Source organism: Rhinatrema bivittatum, chromosome 2 (assembly GCF_901001135.1).
Source record: "Rhinatrema bivittatum chromosome 2, aRhiBiv1.1, whole genome shotgun sequence".
Lineage (NCBI taxonomy): Eukaryota > Metazoa > Chordata > Amphibia > Gymnophiona > Rhinatrematidae > Rhinatrema > Rhinatrema bivittatum.
In genome coordinates, this window is record NC_042616.1 from 94905951 (window position 1) to 94928527 (window position 22577).

General features: G+C 45.3%; 1 protein-coding gene across 1 annotated transcript in view; it reads left to right on the forward strand.

Annotated features, from left to right (window-relative positions):
* DPP6 (dipeptidyl peptidase like 6) overlaps positions 1-22577 on the forward strand; it is a 1747714-nt gene that overhangs the window by 1556156 nt on the left and 168981 nt on the right. Inside the window, exon 12 of the mRNA XM_029588457.1 lies at positions 4332-4370. Coding sequence (XP_029444317.1) covers positions 4332-4370 — 39 coding nt within the window. The remainder of the gene's footprint in view (positions 1-4331; positions 4371-22577) is intronic.

Sequence of the window (22577 nt, forward strand, 5' to 3'; positions counted from 1 at the left end):
ATTCATTTTGCTTTGTGCCATGTGGTTGAGCATATGCACAGTCATTTGTATGGAGAGTATAAACCAAGCTTTCAAACACAATTAATTGGGCAGAAAATATTTCTTGATGTTTATATCACTAAGGGGCTAATTCACCCAAATTGAGGCTGAAAAGGAGACTGGGGGAGGGGGGATAGTTTTCAGTAGGGTTAGTGAATAAAACAAATGTGATTCAAAGCTTCAGTAGAGGCTGCATCAGAGGCTGGACCGGGCAGTAATTTGTCCATAATGAGACATTTATGGGCAGACTTCCTCCAAAGCATAGACTGACTTATTACAATATGCATGATCCTCATTCTCCATTTTTTAGACATGCAAACTTGCCTATTAAAAAAAAAAAATCAGGGAAATGGCAGTGAACTTTCAGAGTAAATAATGACAGTGTGAACTAAGGACAAAAAGTAAGTCAGCTGTTCACATTTCAAGCCTTGCTTATTCTCAACATTTATTTGCAGTGACTCAACAGGATTTAATGAAGAAAATCCCAGCACTCAAATACAGTATAGTATAGTGACAAGAAAAATGTGAATGATGGTTAATGACTTGCAAGCTGCAGAGCATAAGAAACTGCTGGTATGCAATGCCAGCACATGTCAAAATATTAATGATACCTTCTCCAACATACATTTTCTTTAGTCTCCATCCTTAACTTACAGCTGATATGTTCATGAAGGGAGAACAATCATAAGATCTTAGCCACACATCGTGCAATCCTTAAACCCTATCGGCTGTCATAGCCGTTCTACTATCTTCCTCACATCAACACAGGGTAGCAAGGCTAGGACTGTTGGCCAGTGGAGCATAATCTATCCTGTCATACACAAGAGCTCTATCACTTCCTCACCAACTAGGGGTGGGCATTTAGGCCCAGGCCTGACAACTGGGTCTCAGCTGGGTCCCCAAAAATTTTATCAGGACTAGGAAATCCAGTCCCTGCTTACCTGATCTGTCGGTGATCCGACTTCATGGCCCAAGTGCAGGCCCAATGCTAAGGCCCCGCCTGGAGGTTGTAGCCCAGGCCTCATAGCGTCAACCTCTTCTTTCTTCTTTAAAATGACTGCATCCGCTGGGGAAGCGACCCCACTTACCTGATCCATCTGGGATCCGATGTCAAGGACTATAGCAGAAAATTCTGGTTTTAGGGTGGTTCCCTGCAGAGGTAGAATAACTAGCCAGGCCAGAAGAGGGAAGAAAGACCCTTAGGAAAGATGGAAGCCTTGAGAGCAGGTGAGTAGTGCTGAACTGTAAGTTAATCACTGTCTGTTTTGTGAACTGTGAAAGAAAGCAGAGCTGCTTCTGCTTTTGTTTCTGATCATTAAAATAATAAACTATGATGCCTACATTTCAATAGCAACACATACATAAAAATATTGTATAAGACAACTTACAAAATAACATTCAAAGTTTAAAATAATAAAGCAAAAGACTTGCATTTAGAACAAGACATTCAAATTCCTGCATTGGAGGTATCTTATTTGTCACTAGATGGAAAGATGGCACTCACAAGGCTGAACAGGCAGGATCCCAAACAAGGATAGATGGATTCTCCAGGCAGGAAGGCCCTCTGAGGAGTGGATAGCCAGAACGTAACAAGGCCCCCGAGGAGTGGGTACCTAAGGCGTTTTAAGTCCAGGAGTTCAGGAACCAGTTCAAGTAGTGAAGCGAAGCATCTCCGAATGGTGTGGAATAAGCAAGAAGGAAGTCCTTGCTAACTCGTAGGAAGCATAGGCTGGATGGTATAAATACATTTGGTGGGTGACGTTATGCGGAGGGGACGCCCCCGAGGTTCCCGCCATGACGTTGATAAGAGAGAGCTTGGCACGCGCGCACGCGTGCCCTAGGTAATCCTCGATTCAAGATGGTGGATGGGATCGTCCATGTCGTCCCTGGGATGCCAGGGAAGGTGGCGTTTGCAGGCTGAGGACGCCATGGCCTTGAGAATCACTGGTGCAGGGAAAAGAGAGAGGCAAGCAACAAAGGTCGCAGTCTTCTGCAACCGACGGATGCAATAAAACCATAAAACCCCTAAGATGTACCTCGAGGGATGAGGTGGAAGAAGAATTGTATCAAACGCCTGAGGACTGGTGCAGCAGGCATGCAAAGCAATGGATAACCAGGGAAAGGGCAAGAACATGTATAGCCACATACTATAGAGGGAGGGGGTTTGGAGAGAAGCTCCAAGACAGCCAGAGTGGGAATGCTTATCTCAGTAGGAGGAATGTGATTGATCTTACAGGTAGACAAGCATATGCTTCTTTCAAACTGTCAAGATGGAGCGATGCACGTGTTATGTACATACCTCCGTCACAGGGAAATTGTGAATGGCTAATTAAATCAGTTATGGCTCCATCTGCTACTTGTACAACTGTGGTGATTGTAGAGCTAATATATGCTAATGAGTGTTGACATAGTGGGGCAGATTTTAAAACCTGCACGCGGGCGCAGATTTGTTCGTGCAACCCGGTGCGAGAAATCAAGGTGCTAACACCGGCACTTTCATTGTAACACGATAATACCAGCTAATGAAAGCGCTGGAGTTAGCACCTTGATTTCTCACATTATTAAGCGTCTTTGTTCCTTGAACTGCGCGTCTTTGAAATCCCTTAGCACCGTCAGCCATCTAGACTTATGTCTAGGTGACGAGTGTACACCCCACTGTCAAGGATTGACAGAAATTTGGATAAGATCACCACTGTTCGGTTTTGAAAAAAAAGAACACTTCGCACAGTAGCCCCTGAGGCAGCTCTATGGACAGAGCGAAACTCGGCCAGATCGTGCTTACATACTGTGAGAATAAAGAATTTTGCTATTACACCGATCCCTTTGTTCTTGGTCGCTATTTTGCACTTTTGTGAAATTTGCTTTCTGACTGAACATTAGTTACAATCAAAGCATGAAAATGGTCTCTCCTCAGTGTGGCTTTCCTGGTAATTTGTAAGGTATGCGCTAGAATGTTGGTTAGCCCCTGCACAGAAGGACATATAGGGTGGTCAGGAAAGAGCTGCTGGGGAATAAGCAAGCTGAAAAAAGCTAAGATGACCACCAGTGGGACTACATTACCCAGAATTCCTGAGAACTAGCATTTGGCAGAATAACAGTAATCAGCTGAGGCAGGATGACTCTGAAATTTTACTGCTACAGACAGTTAGGCAGTATAAGAGAGGGAGTTTTATTACCAGAAAGGGACAGAGAGGAGGAAGAAGCAGCTGTAGCTGCTGCCCCAGTATGGAAGAAGAACCAGAGTCTGACATGGATAATTGCCAGCATCTAAGCTATTTTGACTGCCATTAACAGAGACTTTAACCTATTACAGAATCAGAGCCCTTTAGAACTGATAGGCCGATACAGGCAGCAGGAGGGGCAGATGGGTCTCAAAAAGACCCCTGGCGGGCATTTACTATGGTTTGGGGGTGAGTTTCAGGCTGCCTAACCCTTTAAATTTTACTGCGGGATAATTAGAGACACACACTAGTGTCATGCTGCATTATTTTATTTGCACAGGATTGGGTATTTATGAACTGCTTTGCATGGATTTGCCATAGAAATGCCATGCAAAGCAGCTCATTGTAACAGGGCAGTTTTTAGGCCAAAAAAATTGTGCGATTATAGCCATATCGCGTAGGGAAATTTTGTTTTCCCGCGATTCGGGCCTTTTTTTTTCGGCTGTCCTGAATTTTGGGGTTAGCGCGCACTAACCCCGAAAAACGAATTTTCCTGAAATTTTTGGAAAATTCCCTTCGTTTATCTGGGTGGTCGAACCAGGATGAATTAGGCAATTTCATTGAAATTGCCTAATTCGTCCTGGACGAATGCAGTGCACATCCCTAATATCGCGGCTTTGTGAATCTAGGCCTAAATCAGGTTTTCTTTCCCATGCTGAAAATGCATCCATGTGTGTTCTAGTGATCCCTTATTTGCAGTAGATATCTTTATATGAAATATGAGCTAAATCTGTTCTCTCCCAAAGTAAATTTGACAGACTAGCTCTTAAAAATTGTCCAAAGATGATTTATTTGAGCTTTCAAGTCCACATAGGTCTCTGTGGTCTGAATTATATTATATATTAGTCCTATTTTTGTCTGGGATCACTAGAATATTGCACTATGCTTTACTACAAAGAGGAACTACCAGGGGCCAGATAGATCTAGCATTTTCCTATAAATGCAAAATGGGGGACAATGTAGGACAACTGAATAGTTTTATAGTTGTATTAAATCATTGTTTCACAGTATATTACATCTTGCAGAACAGAAAGTGATGACAAAGCCTTTAATTATACTGTTTCATTTCAGAAACATGAAGATGAAAGTGATTCTTGGCTGCATAGACAGGTAAAAATTTTTGAATTCTATTTTTAAGGTTTAAAAGGAAGAGGCTAAATTGGATGCAAAATCCTTTTTTAGATTGTGTAATCTGAAGAGATAATTTTTGCTAGATAGGTTGTAGTTTTAAGTTATAAATGGAAAATATATAAGTACAAAAATGTAAGGTTCTGTCTGTTAAGCATTGCTGCTAATGCGAGTATTATTTAACATTTGCTAAAGCCTGTGTTAACCTATTCCATCTCCAGGGTCTTAAAGCATATTGTATTGGCGTTAAAGTATTTACATTAACCCTAATGCAGACATAACATACTCAGAGTTCAATTCAGGGTCTGCATTGTTTTTATTTTAACTTTGGTAACCACTTGCCATCTTCTCAGGAAAAAAAAAGCCAGAGAGAAGGAAAACAGTTATTGGTTTTAACCAAGGATATAACTTTGTATATAATTTATACTTGAAAAGTTGTTTCTTCATCAGTCATGAAAATAACATTAAAACATTTACATGTATAAAATTGGAAGTGACCCTCTTAACTAGCATGTACCTGCGGGAGTAGAATTTTGCAAGATTTCGAAGTCTGCACATACTAGCAGTGTCACGCATCAGTGTAAAAAGAAAAACAAAGGGCAATTTCGGAGGGTTTCGGCGTGGGGTTGAGAAGTTCTGCACAAGTTATAGTTTTGCAAGCGGCATATGCGCGAACATTTCCAAACTTAGCCTCACGCTTCCACGCCTGTTCATTGAGTCATGGAATTGAAATCACACTTTTCTGTTGCTGCAGTTTTTGGGTGGGAGGTGTGGGTTAAGAGGTGGGAAGTTAGGGTGACATGCTGGAGGGTCTGGTGGGTTAACTGATGGAGGTTTAGGTGAATTTGTGGAGGTGTCAGCCAACTGCGCACAAGTAAGTATTTTTCATAAGCAAAGTATGCACTTTGAAAATCTACCCCAAAGGGTTGCGTGCGTAAGATACACGCACAACCCCCGAAAACCTACCCCTGCAAGCCCCGGGACGCGCATAAGACTCGGGGCTTGAAAAATGGGCGTTCCGGGGGCGGGGCTATGGGCAGGGTGCCAGCCCGGGGGTGGGACCGAGGCCTCCGTAACAGCCACCGGGCCGGGGGATGGAGAGCCGGTGTGCGCCGCTGTGCGCAAGTTACGCCTGCCTGGAGGCAGGCGTAACTTCTTCAATAAAGGTTGGGGGGGGGGTTAGTTAGGGCTGGGGGGCAGGTTAGATAGGGGAAGGGAGGGGAAGGTGCGGGGGGGAGGGGGCGGAAGGAAAGCTTCCTCCGAGGCCGCTCCGATTCACATCACCCACGATCAGATTTTTTCCCCCCTCTAGCCGAACCCGATCGTTAAGACGATCGGGCACACGATTCACATCTCTAATACTGGCATCTTTTTGAAGTGCAAGAAAACGCATGCTTTCTTTACCAACTTATAAATGTATGCACATATATTTTATGGCTGCGCGCGCATGTTATAAAATCGGGCATAGATTTGTTCGTGCCGGGTTGCGTGAACAAATCTACGGCCACGCGCATGTTATAAAATCTGGCTCTTTCTTTTTAAAAAATATGCCTCCATGTATAACTCTGGGTTATTTCATGCCAATACAATTAATACATGCATAAAATATATGTGCATACATTTATAAGTTGGTAAAGAAAGCATGCGTTTTCTTGCACTTCAAAAAGATGCCAGTATTAGAGATGTGAATCGTGTGCCCGATCGTCTTAACGATCGGGTTCGGCTAGAGGGGGGAAAAAATCTGATCGTGGGTGATGTGAATCGGAATTGGTTCCGATTCACATCGTTATTTTTTTTTTTTAGTGAGGCCCGACCCTTTAAAATTAACCCCTTACCTTCCCCCACCCTCCCGAACCCCCCCAAAGCTTTTTACGAGTACCTGGTGGTCCAGTGGGGGTGCGGGGACCGATCTCCCGCTCTTGGTCCATCGGCGCCATTTTGGCTGCCACTCAAAAATGGCGCCGATGGCCCGATAAAAAAAAAACCCACCCGACCCTTTAAAAATGACCCCTTAGCTTCCCCCACCCTCCTGAGCCCCCCAAAACATTTTAAATTTACCTGGTGGTCTAGTGGTGGTCCCGGCAGCGATCTCCTGTTCTCGGGCCGTCGGCTGCCACTCATAAAGATGGCGCCGATGGCCCTTTACCCTTACCATGTGACAGGGTATCCATGCCATTGGCCGGCTCCTGTCACATGGTAGGAGCACTGGATGGCCGGCGCCATCTTTAAAGATGGTGGCGGCCATCTTTACGACGGCGGAGGCCATCTTTAAATACGGCAGCGGCCATCTTTAAATATGGCGGTGGCCATCTTTAAAGATGGCGGCGGCCATCCAGTGCTCCTACCATGTGACAGGAGCCGGCCAATGCCGAAACAGGAACCGATTCCGGAACCGATTCACATCCCTATTGAAAACTGAAATCCATATCTAGGACAGGCTCTGGCTGGCAAATTGGTTACAAAATTGGGATGAAGAGGATTTCTGTTATTTAGCACCTTCCGACAAATTTTTCATTTGGTCAATTTGAAAAGCAAATTTTCAAAATGATTGAGTTTAGTCAAAAACTTTGAATGAAATTAGCGACAAGGAACATTATCGCCAAATTGTCAGAAACCCTGCTTGCATTGGTCTTTTCGTCATGTTCATAGTGAAGAACTGAGTGCCTTCTTCCATAGCCACTTCAGGGGGCTGGAGGGGCAGACTGCCCAGTCAGGAGAGGATGATAAGCTTCAGCATTGGGACTTGGAAAATATCATGAATTTGTAAAGATGCCAGTAGCTTGAGCTTGCAAGCCACAGGGCCCAGTTGTTGCTCAATAGGAAAAGGATCCACAAATCACGTTTCAGGTTGGGATGTACGGGGGTAGCATCTGAATATGATACAGAAGGGTGATGACCCTGAGGAACTGTTCACGTGGTTATTATGTGAGAATTCCTCCCATGGGAGGAGGGATGCCCAGTTTTCCTGTCGTTGTTTCATGTAGGCTCATAGAGAGGTCTTGAGACTTTGATTTCCTACTCAGTTCATTCATTGCTCTGGGGGTGGTAAACTGAGGTGAAATCCAAAGTAATTCCCAACTTCTTGCACAATTCTTTCTAATCGCGGGCTGTGACTTGAACCCCTCTGTCTGAGAGGGTGGGAAGTGGAAGCCATGCAGCCAGAAAATGTGATGGACAAAGAATTTAGCCAGTCCAGGCACAGATGGGAAGACCGGGAGGGGCATGAAAATCTATCCACTAGCACCCATATGGTGATATTGCCACCAGAGAGGGGGAGGTCATTGATGAAGTCAGGGGCCAAATGGGTCCAGGGTTCCTTAGGGGTTGGCAGCAGCTATAAGAACCCCCAAGGTCATGCTTTCACACTTTTATTCATGGCACAGGTGGAGAAAGATTCTACATAATGCTTTACATCAGTCTTCATGTGGGTTCACCAAGGTTCAGGTAATACCTGGGGTCCTGCCAAGCAGGAGTCATAGGCTCATTGAAGAACCTTCTGGCATAGGTGCTGGGGAACTGTGGTCTTCCCAGGAGGAACCTTGAATGTGGCAGCAATCACAATCTTTGCTAGGTCAATGATATGCCATGGAGATTCCAGAGAGTTCTCAGTATCAAAGAACATAAGAGGGATTTGGCTCTTTGATTCTTCTCAGTGGGATTATACCACAACTCAAAGTCAAACCAATTTAAAAAATGACAGCAGGCTAGATGCTGTAGGTTCTTGTGATCCATATAGATAGTTACTGGGTGCTTGACTCCTTCCAGCATGTGTCACCATTCATCCAAAGCTAGCTTGACTTCTAGCAGCTCCCGATTTCCAATGGTATAATTTTACTTTGCCAGAGAGAATTTCTTTGAAAAGTAGGAGAAGGTCATGAGTGTACCATTTTGGTTATACTGTAGGAGGACAGCATATACCTCCATGATGAAAGGCTTGGACAGATCTGGATGGTGTAGACATGGGTCAAGGTAATTAAAAGCTTGGATGGCGTCTGTAGTCTAGTTCTTTGTGACCAAGCTCTTTTTAGTTAAGGCTGTGCAGATAAGGAGGAGTAATCGTGGAGTAATCATGGATAAATTATCTATAGTAATTTGTGAACCCCAAGAAGCACTGTAGCACTTTAAGGTCCACCGGCTGGGGCCACCAGTATGGCTTTTAATTTATCTGGGTCCATACAGAGGCCTTGACGAGAGGTAAATATCCCAAGAAAGGAAGTTCTTCCTTTTTGAAGGTACACTTCTCTAACTTGGCATAGAGGTGGCTCTCATAGAGTCTCTGGAGGACCTGTTCACATGATGACAGTTCTCCAATAAAGACTTTGAGAAGACTAGAATATCATCCAGATAAACTACCACATAGGAGTAGAGAAGGTCCCATAGATTCTCGTTTACCATAAATTAGAAAGACTGCAGGGGTGTTGCATAACCCAAAGGACATCACTAAGCATTCAAGTGTCTGTCACGGATGTTAAAGGTGGTCTTCCATTCGTCACCCTCTCAGATTCTGATCAGGTTAATAGAAGAAGCCACTGGTTTGGATAGTGTAGAACATGATAGGACGAACCTGTGATCCTAAACAGGAGAACTTAATGCCTTTTATGTCTACCATCACACTAACTCAGTCAAGATGCTACTTAAAGAGATAAAATTCATAGAAGGAGCCACTCCTTGGAAAATTCTAGTGCGGGGCCTGGATTAGCAGTAACGGGATTTGAAAGCAGGCAGCCACACTTTCATAAAAGAGCTCATTGATTTCCTTTCAAAGAAGGGAAAAACAGTTACAGAGCTTAAAAGAAATATTTTCTCTAACAAACTGCTCCACAAAATCCTGCATCTTTAATGTTGGCTGCTGGCAAAGTAATTGAAGCAGCACAAAAGTCCCAGACCAACCATAGTTTTTACAAACTATTAGGAACTTTTTCCAGTAAGATACCTGTCCCTGGAAAGGAAGATTATTATGAAAATTGGATTGAGAGAGCTACCCAGATGCTCCCTGAGTTGGATTGCTCTGCGGTGGAGAAGGGATGCTGGTTAGGAGAGTGTCTCAGGGGACCGGCTTTGGAGATCTACAGGGCAGTAAAGGCCAAAGATCCACTAGCCACAGCTGAGGAGTTGTCTAGGAGCCCTAGAGAGCACTTTTGGCCTTATCAAAAGTGGGCCAGATCTATATTTCCATTTCAGACAAACCTGCCAGAGAGATGGGGATAAACTGTCTGACTACTGCATACAGTGGTCCCCCCTCCCCCCCCCCCCCCCCCCCCCCCGATGAAGCAGAAGCTATGTTTTCATTCGGCACATCTGTCACCATGTTACCAGTGGTATATATCAAAGTTGCTAGCTTAAAGGGGGAAAGGTTGCTCTCCATATGGAAATCTGATCTACAATATGCTCAGAAATGTGACTCCAGCATTTCTGCTCTTTGGCAAGCGAAGTACCACAGGCCTGCTACATTTATGGTGTTGCAGCAATCCGATGTCCCCTTGTTGCTGAGAGTTAGATCGCATAGTGATGTCAGAAGATTTGCTATATTGAATCACACAAGACCCTGGGTCTAATTCAAAATAACAGCTAATATTGCCCCAGAAGTTCCATAGACGTGTACTGAGGAGCTGGCATGATCATATCAGACACACTGAACTGGTGAGAGCCAACTTGTACTGGTCTCAGTTGTCTGCAGGTATGGAAGCATATGTGGGAAATGCATTTTACAAAAGACCCTATCACTATCACTATCACTAGAGCTTCCCTCTCAACTAATATCACCAGTAAAAGCTCTCTTGATCTGGTCTGCATGATTTCCTATGTCTAGAAAATTATAGCTGCAGTGTTAGTAACATCCTAATAGTCACTGACAAATACTTTGTCCATTATGGATTCCCCAACCGTATCCATTCAGGTCAAGGATAAGACTTTGACAATCGCCTAATTAAAGAAATGCTTCAGATTTGTGGTGTCAAGAAATCAGGCACTACCCGTATTACCCTCAAGGAGATTCATAGACTGAGCAATTCAGTCGAACACTATTGAACATGCTGGGTATGTTAGACTCCAGGCAGAAAAGTTAAAGACCTTAGGATCATTCCTCCATAGGAGTCAGGGTGACAAGCATAACAATGTCCTTCTCTGCCTTGGAGGTGTTATTTGATAATGGTAAGACTGTTTTTCAATTTTTCCTTAATATCACGTACTTGTGCATATACTGCTCATGGTACTTCTGGAGAATCCCAGGCTGCAGATTGCTACTGCAATAGCTTACCAGATCTTCTCCTTTGTTATTGTGGGCTTCTTATTGGAATCCTTCCTGTAGAGGACACTATAGTTTTCCATGACTGTCAACTGGATGAGAAGGTTATTCTTATCCCCAGTAAATCAAACTGCATGAATCTTCTGATAATCTCCTGGAATATAGAGCTGATTCTGCCTCCATAGCCACTTCCCTCTGGGTCATCCGTTGAGGATCCATCCCTGACTGATGTTTCATCCTTCTCCCTGCCCCTTCCCTACCCTTCTGCCTTCATCTCTATCATCTGTTTGTCCTCTCCTTCCCTCCCCCCCCCCCCCCAACTCCTGCTTCGTCTTCTGTCTTTCTTCTCCTGGAACCTTTTTATTTATTTATTTATTTATTTATTTAGAATTTTTATATACCGACATTCTTGTATCAGATACAAATCATATCGGTTTACATTAAAAACAGAGTATGCAGGAAAATAGGTTTCCTAAGTCAAATACATTGAACATATGTAATAAACAAGAGATTTCTAAACATTATGAAAAAGGTTAATTAACAAAGGAAAAACTTAAGGGAATTAAAATAAGCGTAGCACAAAAGATTGCACGAAGGGGTGCACAAAGGGGAGTGCCCCTTTGGCGCACCCCTTCGGCGAGCGACGCACGGCATGCGACGCCTGGTGGAATATGGCCTTTCCATCCACCTTCTCCTGACTACTTCCCTATATCCCCATACCCTTGCAGCTGCCTTCCTTCCTATTTCCCTTCACCATAACCAGAACCTGCATATTCTTCCCTGTTCCTCCACTAGGGGTGTGCATTCGGTCCCTACGTATTGGCAATCCGCAACGGATGTGGCCATATTCGTTGTATTCGTGGGGAAGCGAAACATATCGTGATTCCCCACGAATACACGAATCTTCGCCGAATTATTCTGCCACCTAAATAAACCAATTTAAACAACCCCCCCCCCTCCAAGACTTACCAAAACTCCCTGGTGGTCCAGCAGGGGATCCGAGAGCAATCCCCTGCACTCACACCCTCAGTGCTGGTTTCAAAATGGTGCCAATAGCCTTTGACCTTCTATGTCACAGGGGCTACCGGTACCATTGATCAGCCCCTGTCACATGGCCATCGGTGCCATCTTGTGCTCCTACCATGTGACAGGGGCTGACCAATGGCACCGGTAGCCCCTGTGACATAATATGGGCAAAGGCTATCAGCCACAAATAATACCCCAAACACAACAAGTGTATTCCAGTCACCTAGATTTGTATACAACAACTCTACAATTGTGGTTCAACTGGTTAATATTAACTTAACACAATAGTATAGCCAAAACAATTTTTTGTAGGCCCCTTACTCCAAGGGTCTGTAATCCACCACAGACTCTAGTATGGTATAGGGTCACCTTAATTTAATTTAAAAACTTTTATATATATTTTTGAAATTTTATAAATTTAATAAAATTGATGTCCCAAGCGTGCTGATGAACTCCAAATTCCTAACGCCAACTTTGGCTCTCAGTTTGCTATATTTCAAGATGTAAGATACGAGAAAAACCTGAATACTCATCCATTGAGTGTCCTAATCCCGACACGATCGTGTTTCGGACAAAGTCCTGCCTCAGGGGATTCACTTCTGTATCAGCATAGCAACCGACAAAGTCCATCCTTTGTCACTCAGCAAATAACATCCATAGCTTTTGCTTTCTTTTTGTATTATCCGCTAGAGATAGACCATGGATAATCCCTGGATGTTAGCAGCATGGAATATATCTACTCTGTAGGATCCTGCCAGGTACTTGTAACCTGACTTACTGGGCTTGATGGACCTTTGGCCTAACCCATAATGGCATTTCTTATTAGGGATGTGTATTCGTCCTGGTTCGGGGACCCCAAAACCCCAACAAATGTTTCCCCAAATTTCTAGAAAAATTTGTTTTTGGGTTAGCACGCGCTAGTGAGGAGTTAGTGCACACTAACCCCATTAGTGCGCGCTAACCTGAAATTCGGGTCCCCCCCCGCTCCCCGAATTTCAAAGGCCAAAACCATGGGAAATATGATATTTCCCGCAGTGGGCCAAAAACAAAGCCCGAACCGAAAGGTTAGGGCTTTGCACATCCCTATTTCTTATGTTCTTATATTCTTAACACAGGCTGTACCTAAGTCCAGAGCTGAAAATGACCTAAGATGCTTTTCAGCAAAAATATAATAAGTTCAATAACAAGTGTGATATACTGTATTTAAAAATATATGTACATAAAATAATCTAACAAAATTCCACCCTTAATAGAAAAACTATGCTCACTAAGAGATGGATATAACCACAGCCCACCTGAATTAATTATACAGCTGGATAAATCTGAAGAAGAGACCTATATAGTCTCAAAAGCTCAAGAGCACCAACATTTTTAGATAGTTTTTATGTTGGTCATGTAGAAGTTATCACAACCTCAAAATAATTCAGTACGATGGAGAGATGTTTAGCAGCATATTAATGCTTTCTAAAACTAAATGTGTTAAAGTGGTGTACTGAACTGCAGTAAACTCCAAATTTTCTTGTTTAGGCACCGGTCTATATATGAAATTATATGCCTGGGGTGGATGGGGAAATCATCTCTCCAGGAGCCAGCTCTCATACTTTCCCACAACAAAAGTATTGACTTTTGAAAGGCCTTAACACACACAAAATATCTTAACCCTCTTTTGGTCTTAATTGTTTTTGGTCTTTGAATGGCAAAAAGTAGATAAAAGCTAAATAGCTTAGCATAGCTCTTACACAAACAACTTTACTGATAATTTTGAAAATGATTTTATGTGTATAAAATTAAAAATACTTGGGTAAAGTCCCCTAAGTATGCACACAAATTACACTCAGGAAGTATTGCTAGAAGTTCCTAACTTTTATGTGCATACTTTTGAAAATCCAAAAGTATGCACATAATCTCTCCCACCTGGAACAATTAGCAAGAGTGCATATAAAAGTATGAATTTACAATAATTTGGTTACATACGCATGTTCATATACAAATCTGCCAGGACTATTTTCAAAAAAACACTTATGCACATAAAACCGGGTTAGATACGTGTAAGTTGTTTTGAAAATTGTATTGACAATTTGGTTTGTATTTCTGCCTAAGGATCCTGGAAGGCATTTTACTATTTTGTGCCCCTCAAACTGAGTCCCTGCATCGGTTCTCAATTTCTCTTTGTATTAAATTTAGAAATTATATCCCTCACTTTCAAGGCAATCAAGAACATTGGCCCAACATACTTGACTGAGAAAAGAATATCATCTCACAAAAAATCTGTGATTAAACCAAACACAACAACTAGTGATCTCATTCTTAGAAACAGCATGAGAAAAACAAGGTCTAGAGCCTTCAAAGCAGTAGTACTGGATCTATCGAACTCACTTCTCTCCATCTGCAAAGCATAAATAATGACTTGAAATTTTGACGCCAATTGAAAACATGGCTCACTTGACCTGCACCAACTGAAAATATACTGTAATATATGATCAAATAATTAAGAGGTTACATTCTTTCTAAACTATGACACTGGAAAGATTATCAAGAGGTAGACTGGATAATGTTCTTTCTTAGTTACAACAATAGTTACACAGCACACATAAACTAGCCATATTAGTTAGCAATCTATCCTGTCTCTACACTATTGCTGTTGTTCATTGAAAATAAGAATGCTTAAAGCCACTAGCTATAGAGAAAAAGATGGTATTAACTACTATAATATAAATAATAAGGTACCTTATGGAGAGGAAGAGTGCCAGGCAAGACACTAGCATAAACTCCCTCTCAGATTATTTTACTGATAACCAGCATTATATTAAATTTCAGTTGTATATTTCCAACTCCTAAACTAGGTGACATATATGTCAAAATTTCTATGGTTGGCTTTCTATTATAAACAAATAATCTGAATGGCTGTATGGTAATTTCCTTTTATTCTCCAAGTTAATTAATCCTTGTCTCATATGCAAATAATTGCTTGGAATTTGCCAGCATTAGCAACCTTACACTTGTTCTAAGAATACTTCTATAATCTTAGTTGGAATGTCAATTGGCCTCATCCTTGTTCTAGATATGTTTCTATAATCTTAGATGGAATATAAACTAACCTAATTGTTACGCTCCTGCCCACAAGAAGCGTGTGCAGACTCTTACCTTGTTACAGCCACAGCCAGCCGGGCTGCTTCTTTCTCCCTGAATCAGCTGGGGCCATTCCCACAGCTCTTGCCATGCGGTCTGCTCCTCGGCTGCTGTCTCTGCCTTTCCCCGACGTGCTGCTGCGATCCCGGGACCTTCAGCAAGCAGGCCGTCTCTCCCAGTGCCTGCTTCAGCCCGGGTCCTTGCCCAGCAGGGAAGCCGTCCCTGCCAGTGCCTGCAGTCTCTCACAGTTCCCTGCAGCCAGCACTTCTCTATGCCGGTGCCTACAGCTCTCTACTCTCCCTGCAGTCTTACCTCTCCTCCTGGGGCTGTCCTCACGGCATGGAGCCGTTCCTGCAGTCAGCCCTTCCCCCGCAGCCAGCCTTGCCTCTCTCTGCTTCTGTCCGTGCAGCTGGGAGCTGCTCCACTGAACTGCCTTCACCCAGCTCCAGTCCAGGGCTGCTCCACGGCTTCCTTGGGCCCTCCACGTGGCTGAGGATGCCACCAGCTTCCAGCTCTTCTCTCCAGCCTCCTAGGGCGCGAGCGCGCTCCTCTCTGCTTCTCTTCAAGGGCCAGCCAGGTGTGGCCCCCTGCTGACCCCTCCCTGGGCGTTGTCCACCTCAGCCCTACTAAAGGGCTCAGCTTTCAGTGTATCTTTGCCTTCGCAAGGAGTTGGTTACTCCTGAGTTCCTCGTTCCAGGAGATGCCTTGTATTCCAGCCTTCTGCAAGGTCCAGTGTTCCATGTTTCCTGTTGAAGCTTCTTGTCAACTTGTTCCAGTCCTGATGTCTTCAGTGTTCCAGTCCTGATGTCTGCCTGCCGTTCCAGTCCCAAGGTCTGTCTCTTGATCCAGTCCTGATGTTCCTGATGTCCATGTTCCAGCCCAGAGGTGTGTCTCCTATTCCAGTATATGTGTTCCAGTCCTGATGTTCCTGATATCCTTGTTCCTGATCCTGATGCTTCTACCTGCCTTGAGCTGCCAGGAGTGCAGCGAATCCTGCTTTGGCTGCCGGTGTGCAGCAACCAGCTTCTTTCCTGTTACCTAGATGTCGGTGCCAGATCCTGTTCCTACCCAGTCCATATGTTCTGCCCTTCATCTCGTCTGGCTCCTGAGCCTTCTGGCCTGTTGGGCCCTGGAGTGGCCAACAGGTGGGATTCGTCCCTGTGCTCTGGAGCTTCCATTCCTGCCAGCCGATGGCACTTCGGATGTCAGTATCCCAGCATCGGAGTTTGCTTCGCCTGGATCTCTCCTGCATTCTCCCGCTCTCAGCGTGGTCCGTGACCAGCCTTCCAGGGCTGTGTAGGGCGCGCATGGGACAGGGTGGTCCGCGACTCAGTCCCGCGGGTGGCCTGAGTAGGGCGCCCTGAGGGTCAGTGCCCTTGTCTACCTTCAGCCCTCGTTCCTGATTCTACCTCTGTGCATCCAGTCCTGAGTCCATGCCTATGCCTGTCCACGCCTATGCATTCTACACCTCATTCCTGAGTCCACGTCTTTGCCTGAGTCCACGTCTATGCATCCTGCACCTCGTCCTGAGTCCACGTCTTTGCCTGAGTCCACGTCTATGGACCCTGCACCTCGTCCTGAGTCCACGTCTATGCCTGAGTCTACGTTGTTCCTGAGTCTCGTCCGAATCCATGTTCCAGTCTTCGCTGCCCTGGCCTCCATCCGGCCTGCCGCTTCGTGCCGTACCCTGCGGCAGGTCCGAAAGGGCTAGGAACTGTCGGAGGACTGTTCACAAGACCAACATTGCGTTGTTGGGTCTTCCGAAGCGCGCAGGTCCGGAGGAGGGCCTGTCAGCCAGTCTTCACTCCAGCCCTGCTCCCGTCCAGCCCATGCTCGGGCATGCCACGCCTCCCGCGGCACCTCTTCAGACCCCTCTGGAGTCGAGTCGCGGCCCAAGGGCACACACATCTCCCAGGAGTGGGATCGCTCTCCTAGCACTCCACAACACCTAATAGTTCAAAATGTTCTACAACCTTGCATTTCAGCATCTTTTATCTAACTTATGGAGTCTTTTGTCTATAAAAAACAAGTGCAAGGCTGAGACTATAATGTTCTTAGTAATTACAAAACTGCTTAGGATCAAAAATCAAAAACTGAGAACAAAAATAATAACTATGTGTGACATGTCAAAAAGTGTTTGCTTCTTCACCACTTTCATGTCTGTAATGGGGGGCTCGTAAGCACTTCAACACTCTAAATAATGCTTAACTGAGTTTGTTTTGAAGTGACTGACCAGCCACAAATGACAGAAATCTTTAATTTAATTTAATTAAGTTTGAGAAAAAGAGAGAAAAAGACCGCATGCATTTTATTTTCTTACTGGTAGGCTTTGCATCGGTTTTCAAAGCGAAAGAGCATGCATATTTTTGCACGATCACTTTCACCTGTTTTCTACAGGTAATTTTTTGTTAGAAAAGTACAGTATATACAAAGATTTGGAAATGCTATCTAGGTGTGTTCTTTTCTGTCCCCACTCTAATCACGCCCTCGTGAATGCCTCCTCTATGCGGCTTAGAGTATGCAGGATGTGGATGAACGCACTGATCTTTACCTCTAGTGAGATCTCGAGGGTGGTTTTCAGACAGCCAATGAATGCAGGCTAAACACTTTTTACACCACAGAAATTGATTTGAAAATTGATCTCCCTAGGACTGATCTCTTAATGATCTTTTTCCCTCCCATTCTGTGTCTCTGGGGAAAACAGCTTAGTAAAGCAGGCCCAAAATCTTTGTATTGGAGAAATGTCACAGGAATGTACAAATGCTGTAAATCAAGTAGATTTTGTTGTGGTGTAGTGTAAAGGCCATGTCTAATGCTCAAGTTGCCTCTCTTCACATTGAAGGCTGGGAAATCCAAGAGCAATATTTTGTTTTTGCACTGTTACATAAAATTATATATTTAGCACCCCTATACAGTATCCCCCTTAGAGTTTAGCCGAGAGCTGTCATAAAGTGCTTGCAGCAGGTTATCCTGGGAACAAGCTGAGTCATGCAGTCAGATTTGAACTACAGTAGAGGAGTAAGAGTCGGCTGCCTGAGCAAATAGAGACAGATTTTCAAGTGGAGCAAAAGAGTATCCTTTCAGAGTCTCGGGAACTCAGTGTGTCTTTGGAAAGTGTTGTACCAGTCAGACACGAGCAGTGTGGCAGCCACAACAAATGGGAGGTGTGGGAGGAGAGCGTTAATCATTTACATTAACATTTGCATGGCCTTGTCAACATAAGGAACTTGGGAAGGATGTAGATTCAGCAACTTGTCAAAACATCTACTTTGGCTGCCAAGAAGTACTAGAGGAATAAATCATGTGGCAGTGGAAGCACAGTAGTTGGGTTGGGTTTTTTTTTTTGTTTTTTTTTAATGATGATTGTCCATTTTGTCACTTGTTTTTGCATGTCAGTCCAGAAGTCTTATGTCAAAACTGAAAGTGAGAGTTGCTTCAGACACTATAAGAAACAGGCATGGCAACAAGGATAGACAAGTATTTCTAAACATACTGAGTCTTTTAGACTTTTTTCCACTGAAAAACACTGTTGCACAACATGGGCAGGGGATAGATCCTGACTCCTCTTCCAAACATTCTCCCTCTCCCCTCCCCTCCCCCCTCCTGCAAATAAGCCACAGAGACTAGGTGTAATTCAAACACTTTTTATGGACAGATTATGGCCACAGCATATAAAAGTTCAGCATAGAAAGTGATAATGTAATTACATGGACCAATTACATACAACAAAACTGCAATGATAAATCAATGACCATCGTAAACTTCTCTTCCCTAGGTGACCAGTGCCCGAAACCATTAGTCAACAATCCATGGATAGCCTAAAACCTGGCTGTAGAAGCCAATGTGTTGAAAGTGGTGTTGTCAGGCTGAGATAGAAGTCATCTGATCTCAGCTGAGTGCTGCTCTGGCCATGTCTCTTTCTTCTCCCCTGGCTGCCATTGAAGCGCCAGGGTTCCAGACCACATATAATTGGGCCGCTGCCCTGAGTTGTCATTGCCCACCCGGCCTCTTCCCCGGGCACCTGCCCTGCACTAAGACCTGAGTGAATGGGAGGATGGGAAGGCCCAATTAGCTTGCTGGTCACCATGCCACTGCCCCCTGGTAACACTCCTGTTTGCCCCACCTTAAACACTGCAGCCAAAGCTGTCCAGCAATACCTCTAACACATCTTGTAAGTCACTGTTGAAAATCTTCCAGCCTATGTCCAATAAATGTTCACCAACTTGATGAAACATTCCTGGGCTTTCATCTATTAAGTCATGAGGGATGTACAGCCCATGCACAAGGAGCATGAACCTGTACATCCAGTGCCTGGTGAGAGCACTCTCCCTTCACTTGGGGGTGATGCAGGACCATGGGATGACTGACTGAGAACCATCTTGAAATCTTGATGAAATTTATTTGAATTTTTTGAACTAGTTCCATGCTACACAAGGACAGCAAATCATTGCCACCCTAGATGGGGGCTCCCCCAAAACGATAGGAAAACCCCACGATATTGATCGTGGGGGTTCCCTTATCGTTTTGGGGGAGGGCGGGAAAAATGACACACAAAAATAACACCTAAACCCACCCCAACCCTTTAAAAGTAACCCCTTAGCTTCCCCCACCCTCCCGACCCCCCCAAAAAAACTTTTTACAGGTACCTGGTGGTCCAGTGAGGTTCCCGGGAGTGATCTCCCACGATCTCCCGCTCCGGGCCGTCCTCCCGCTCCTGGGCCGTCGGCTGCCACAAATCAAAATGGCGCCGATGGCCCTTTGCCCTTACCATGTGACAGGGTATCCATGCCATTGGCCGGATCCTGTCACATGGTAGGAGCACTGGATGGCTGGCGCCATCTTGTGTTCCTACCATGTGATAGGGGCTGACAAATGGCAACGGTAGCCCCTGTGACATAGTAAGGGTAAAGGCTATCGGCGCCATTTTGATTACTGGCAGCCGATGGCCCGAGTGCAGGAGATTGCTCCCGGACCCCCGCTGGACCACCAGGGCTTTTGGCAAGTCTTGGGGGACTCTCCTGACCCCCACGGAGCGGCCTCAGAGGGAATTTTCTTTCCACCCCCCCTCACCTTCCCCTCCCTTCCCCTCCCTTCCCCTACCTAACCCACCCCCCCCCGGCCCTATCTAAAACCCCCCCTACCTTTGTTGGCAGGTTTACGCCTGCTGAAAGCAGGTGTAAATCTGCGCGCGCCAGTGGGCTGCTGGTGCGACATCACCCGACCCGGGGGCTGGTCCGGAGGCCTCGACCATGCCCCCGGGCCGGCACCATGCCCCCGGTCCCGCCCCGAACCGCCCCCTGACCCCGGACATGCCCCTCCCCACCCCCTCCCCGCCCCTTTTACGAAGCCCCGGGCCTTACGCGCGTCCCGGGGCTTGCACGCGCCGCCGAGCCTATGCAAAATAGGCTCGGCGTCCACAGGGGGGGTTTGGGGTATGTTTTCGGAGGGTACGCGCATATCCCTTTGAAAATCTACCCCATTATCTTTTATCTCTTTTTCTTTAAATACTTCTTTATCAAACATTCTATCCTGCATAGCATTCACTTTTTCTACTATCAGGTTTACTTGAGAAGCATTAGATTTATGTAAACTTGCTATTGCATCCCAGATCACATCCAAAGTTATTATACTTGGCTTAACCAATTGTGAAATTAATATTTTGGGTAAATAAGTTGTTCCTAACACCTTTACTTGATCCAACTGATCTTCTCCACCTTCCAATACCAGTGAGTCAGCCCGACCCCGAGGGGGTCCTGTCCGGTTTGTTATTGCAGATGCTCCTGAGGTCTCTGGCCCTGCTGGGCTAACTTCTCGATCTGCGACTTGCGCAGTGAGGCTTGCCCCCGTAATACCCTGGGCTCTGGAAATCGCCGGATTGGATGGAGGTTCCCTATAGATCGGGGATAAGGATAGAGATAGGTCCGGTGGCGATGACTTCCTCGGTAGCTGCCACATCCTGCGCCTCATCCGATCCTAGCGTCCGTTGTATATGTGAGTCCATCGGACCCTTTATAAGGGTTCCAGGGGCGTTTGCAGGTTCCACCTCTCTCTCGCCCTTCTCTTTCGCACAGAATGCGGCATACTATATAGAAAAAAAAAACATGAATTGGGCCAGACCAATCTCACAAAACTGCTCTTCTCAGTTAGATCCTTTACTTGGAGGATAAAGGAGGTTAATAGAAGAAATTATGTAGAAATATCCAAGAAAACTAAGCAAAGGCTTAGGCGATGCGGCAGCCACACGCCACACCTGGGCCGATTTTATGGGCCCTTTGATGTGTCTCTGCCCAATGATGTCAGCGAAGGGGCGTGGCCAAGCAGCGTTTCTGCAGAAAACCAGCTGGTAGGCAGTACACCCTCTTTCACCTCCTTCTCCTCGCAGTTTTACTGCAGCTGGGCCGATTTTATGGGCCCTCCGATGAGTCTCTGCCCGATGATGTCAGCAACGGGGCGAGGCCAAACAGTGTTTCGTCGGGGCTGAGAGTCCTCACCTCCGACTTGATTATCAGGAATCACTTGCAGGAAACCAGCTGGTAGGCAGTACACCCTCTTTCATCTCTTTCTTCTTGCCCTGCGTCCCTCTTTTGAGCCAGTTCTTCATCGCCGCTGCCTGGAACTGAATGAGAGTCTGAGTCTCTGATTGCTCCAAGGCATCTTTTCTTATCTTGGTCCATTAAATGTATATCCATGCTGTCCCTCGGAGCTAGAAGCATATTGAACACTTGTGAGGAAATCTTGCCCAATTTAGCACCTTGGCTATTGGCCATATGTTCCCATCATGCGCTGCTGAAACCAGTCTGTGCTGTGTATCTATGCTTGCTGGCAAAGCTCCAACATTAACTCTTCCAATTCCTGATGGCTACCGCTGGTCACCCTTGAAGCCCTGTGAGGAGTTGGGGTGCACAGGGTTTTTTTTAACTCTGTGCCCTCCTATCTCTATTATGAGCTGAATTGGGTGAGGGGTTGGCCCACTGTGCTTTCCCGAACCTGCTGGCTCCCTGTTTGGTGTGGATCCCCTTGTTTTGTTTCTCTGCATGTGGGATCTCTAATCCTTGAGAGGAACAGACTTGGTATGTCTCTTTGGAGCCATTCATCCCTTGCCTGCTGCACCTAATTGCTAGAAGGAAAGACAAACTCAAGAATTTAAGTATACAAGTAGGTGGATTATTTCTTATTGACCTGCAGCATGAAATGTGTCTTCTTGCTGCACCTGTGATTCCGCCTCAAGTATTCAGCGCTATAGGAAGGCCGACATCTAATAAACTTCTGCTGCAGAAGGGGCTTGCTGTATTCCATCTGCACGACTATCAATATGTATCCATGCAAAGTTGAACTGTACTCCCTAATAAGCTGTGCCATGCCTCCCCAGCCTGCACCCCAAACCTAAATGGTGCTGAGAAAACGTTTTATTTTTTGGATTATATAATGTGCCCCATTCCATAATGGCTGCTAACATTTCACTGTACCCCACTCCAAAGTGGCCATTGCTTTTTGAAATGTGCCCCATTCAAAATGGCTACTGTCAGCCAAGTATGCCCCAATCTAAAATGGCCACTGTCATTGAAGAGTGCCCTAATCAAAGGTGGCTACCACCAGCTTGATGTATCCCTCACCAAAAATGGCCACCACCACACAATCTGCCCAAGTATAACAGCATGTGCCCCTCCTGAAGATGGCCACCACAAGCCCCCATGCACCCCAAACTAACATGGCTGCTGCAGGCCCACGGCACCCTAAACTAACATGGCTGCCACCATACACTCTCGCCCTTCCCTTTAAGACCACTGCCC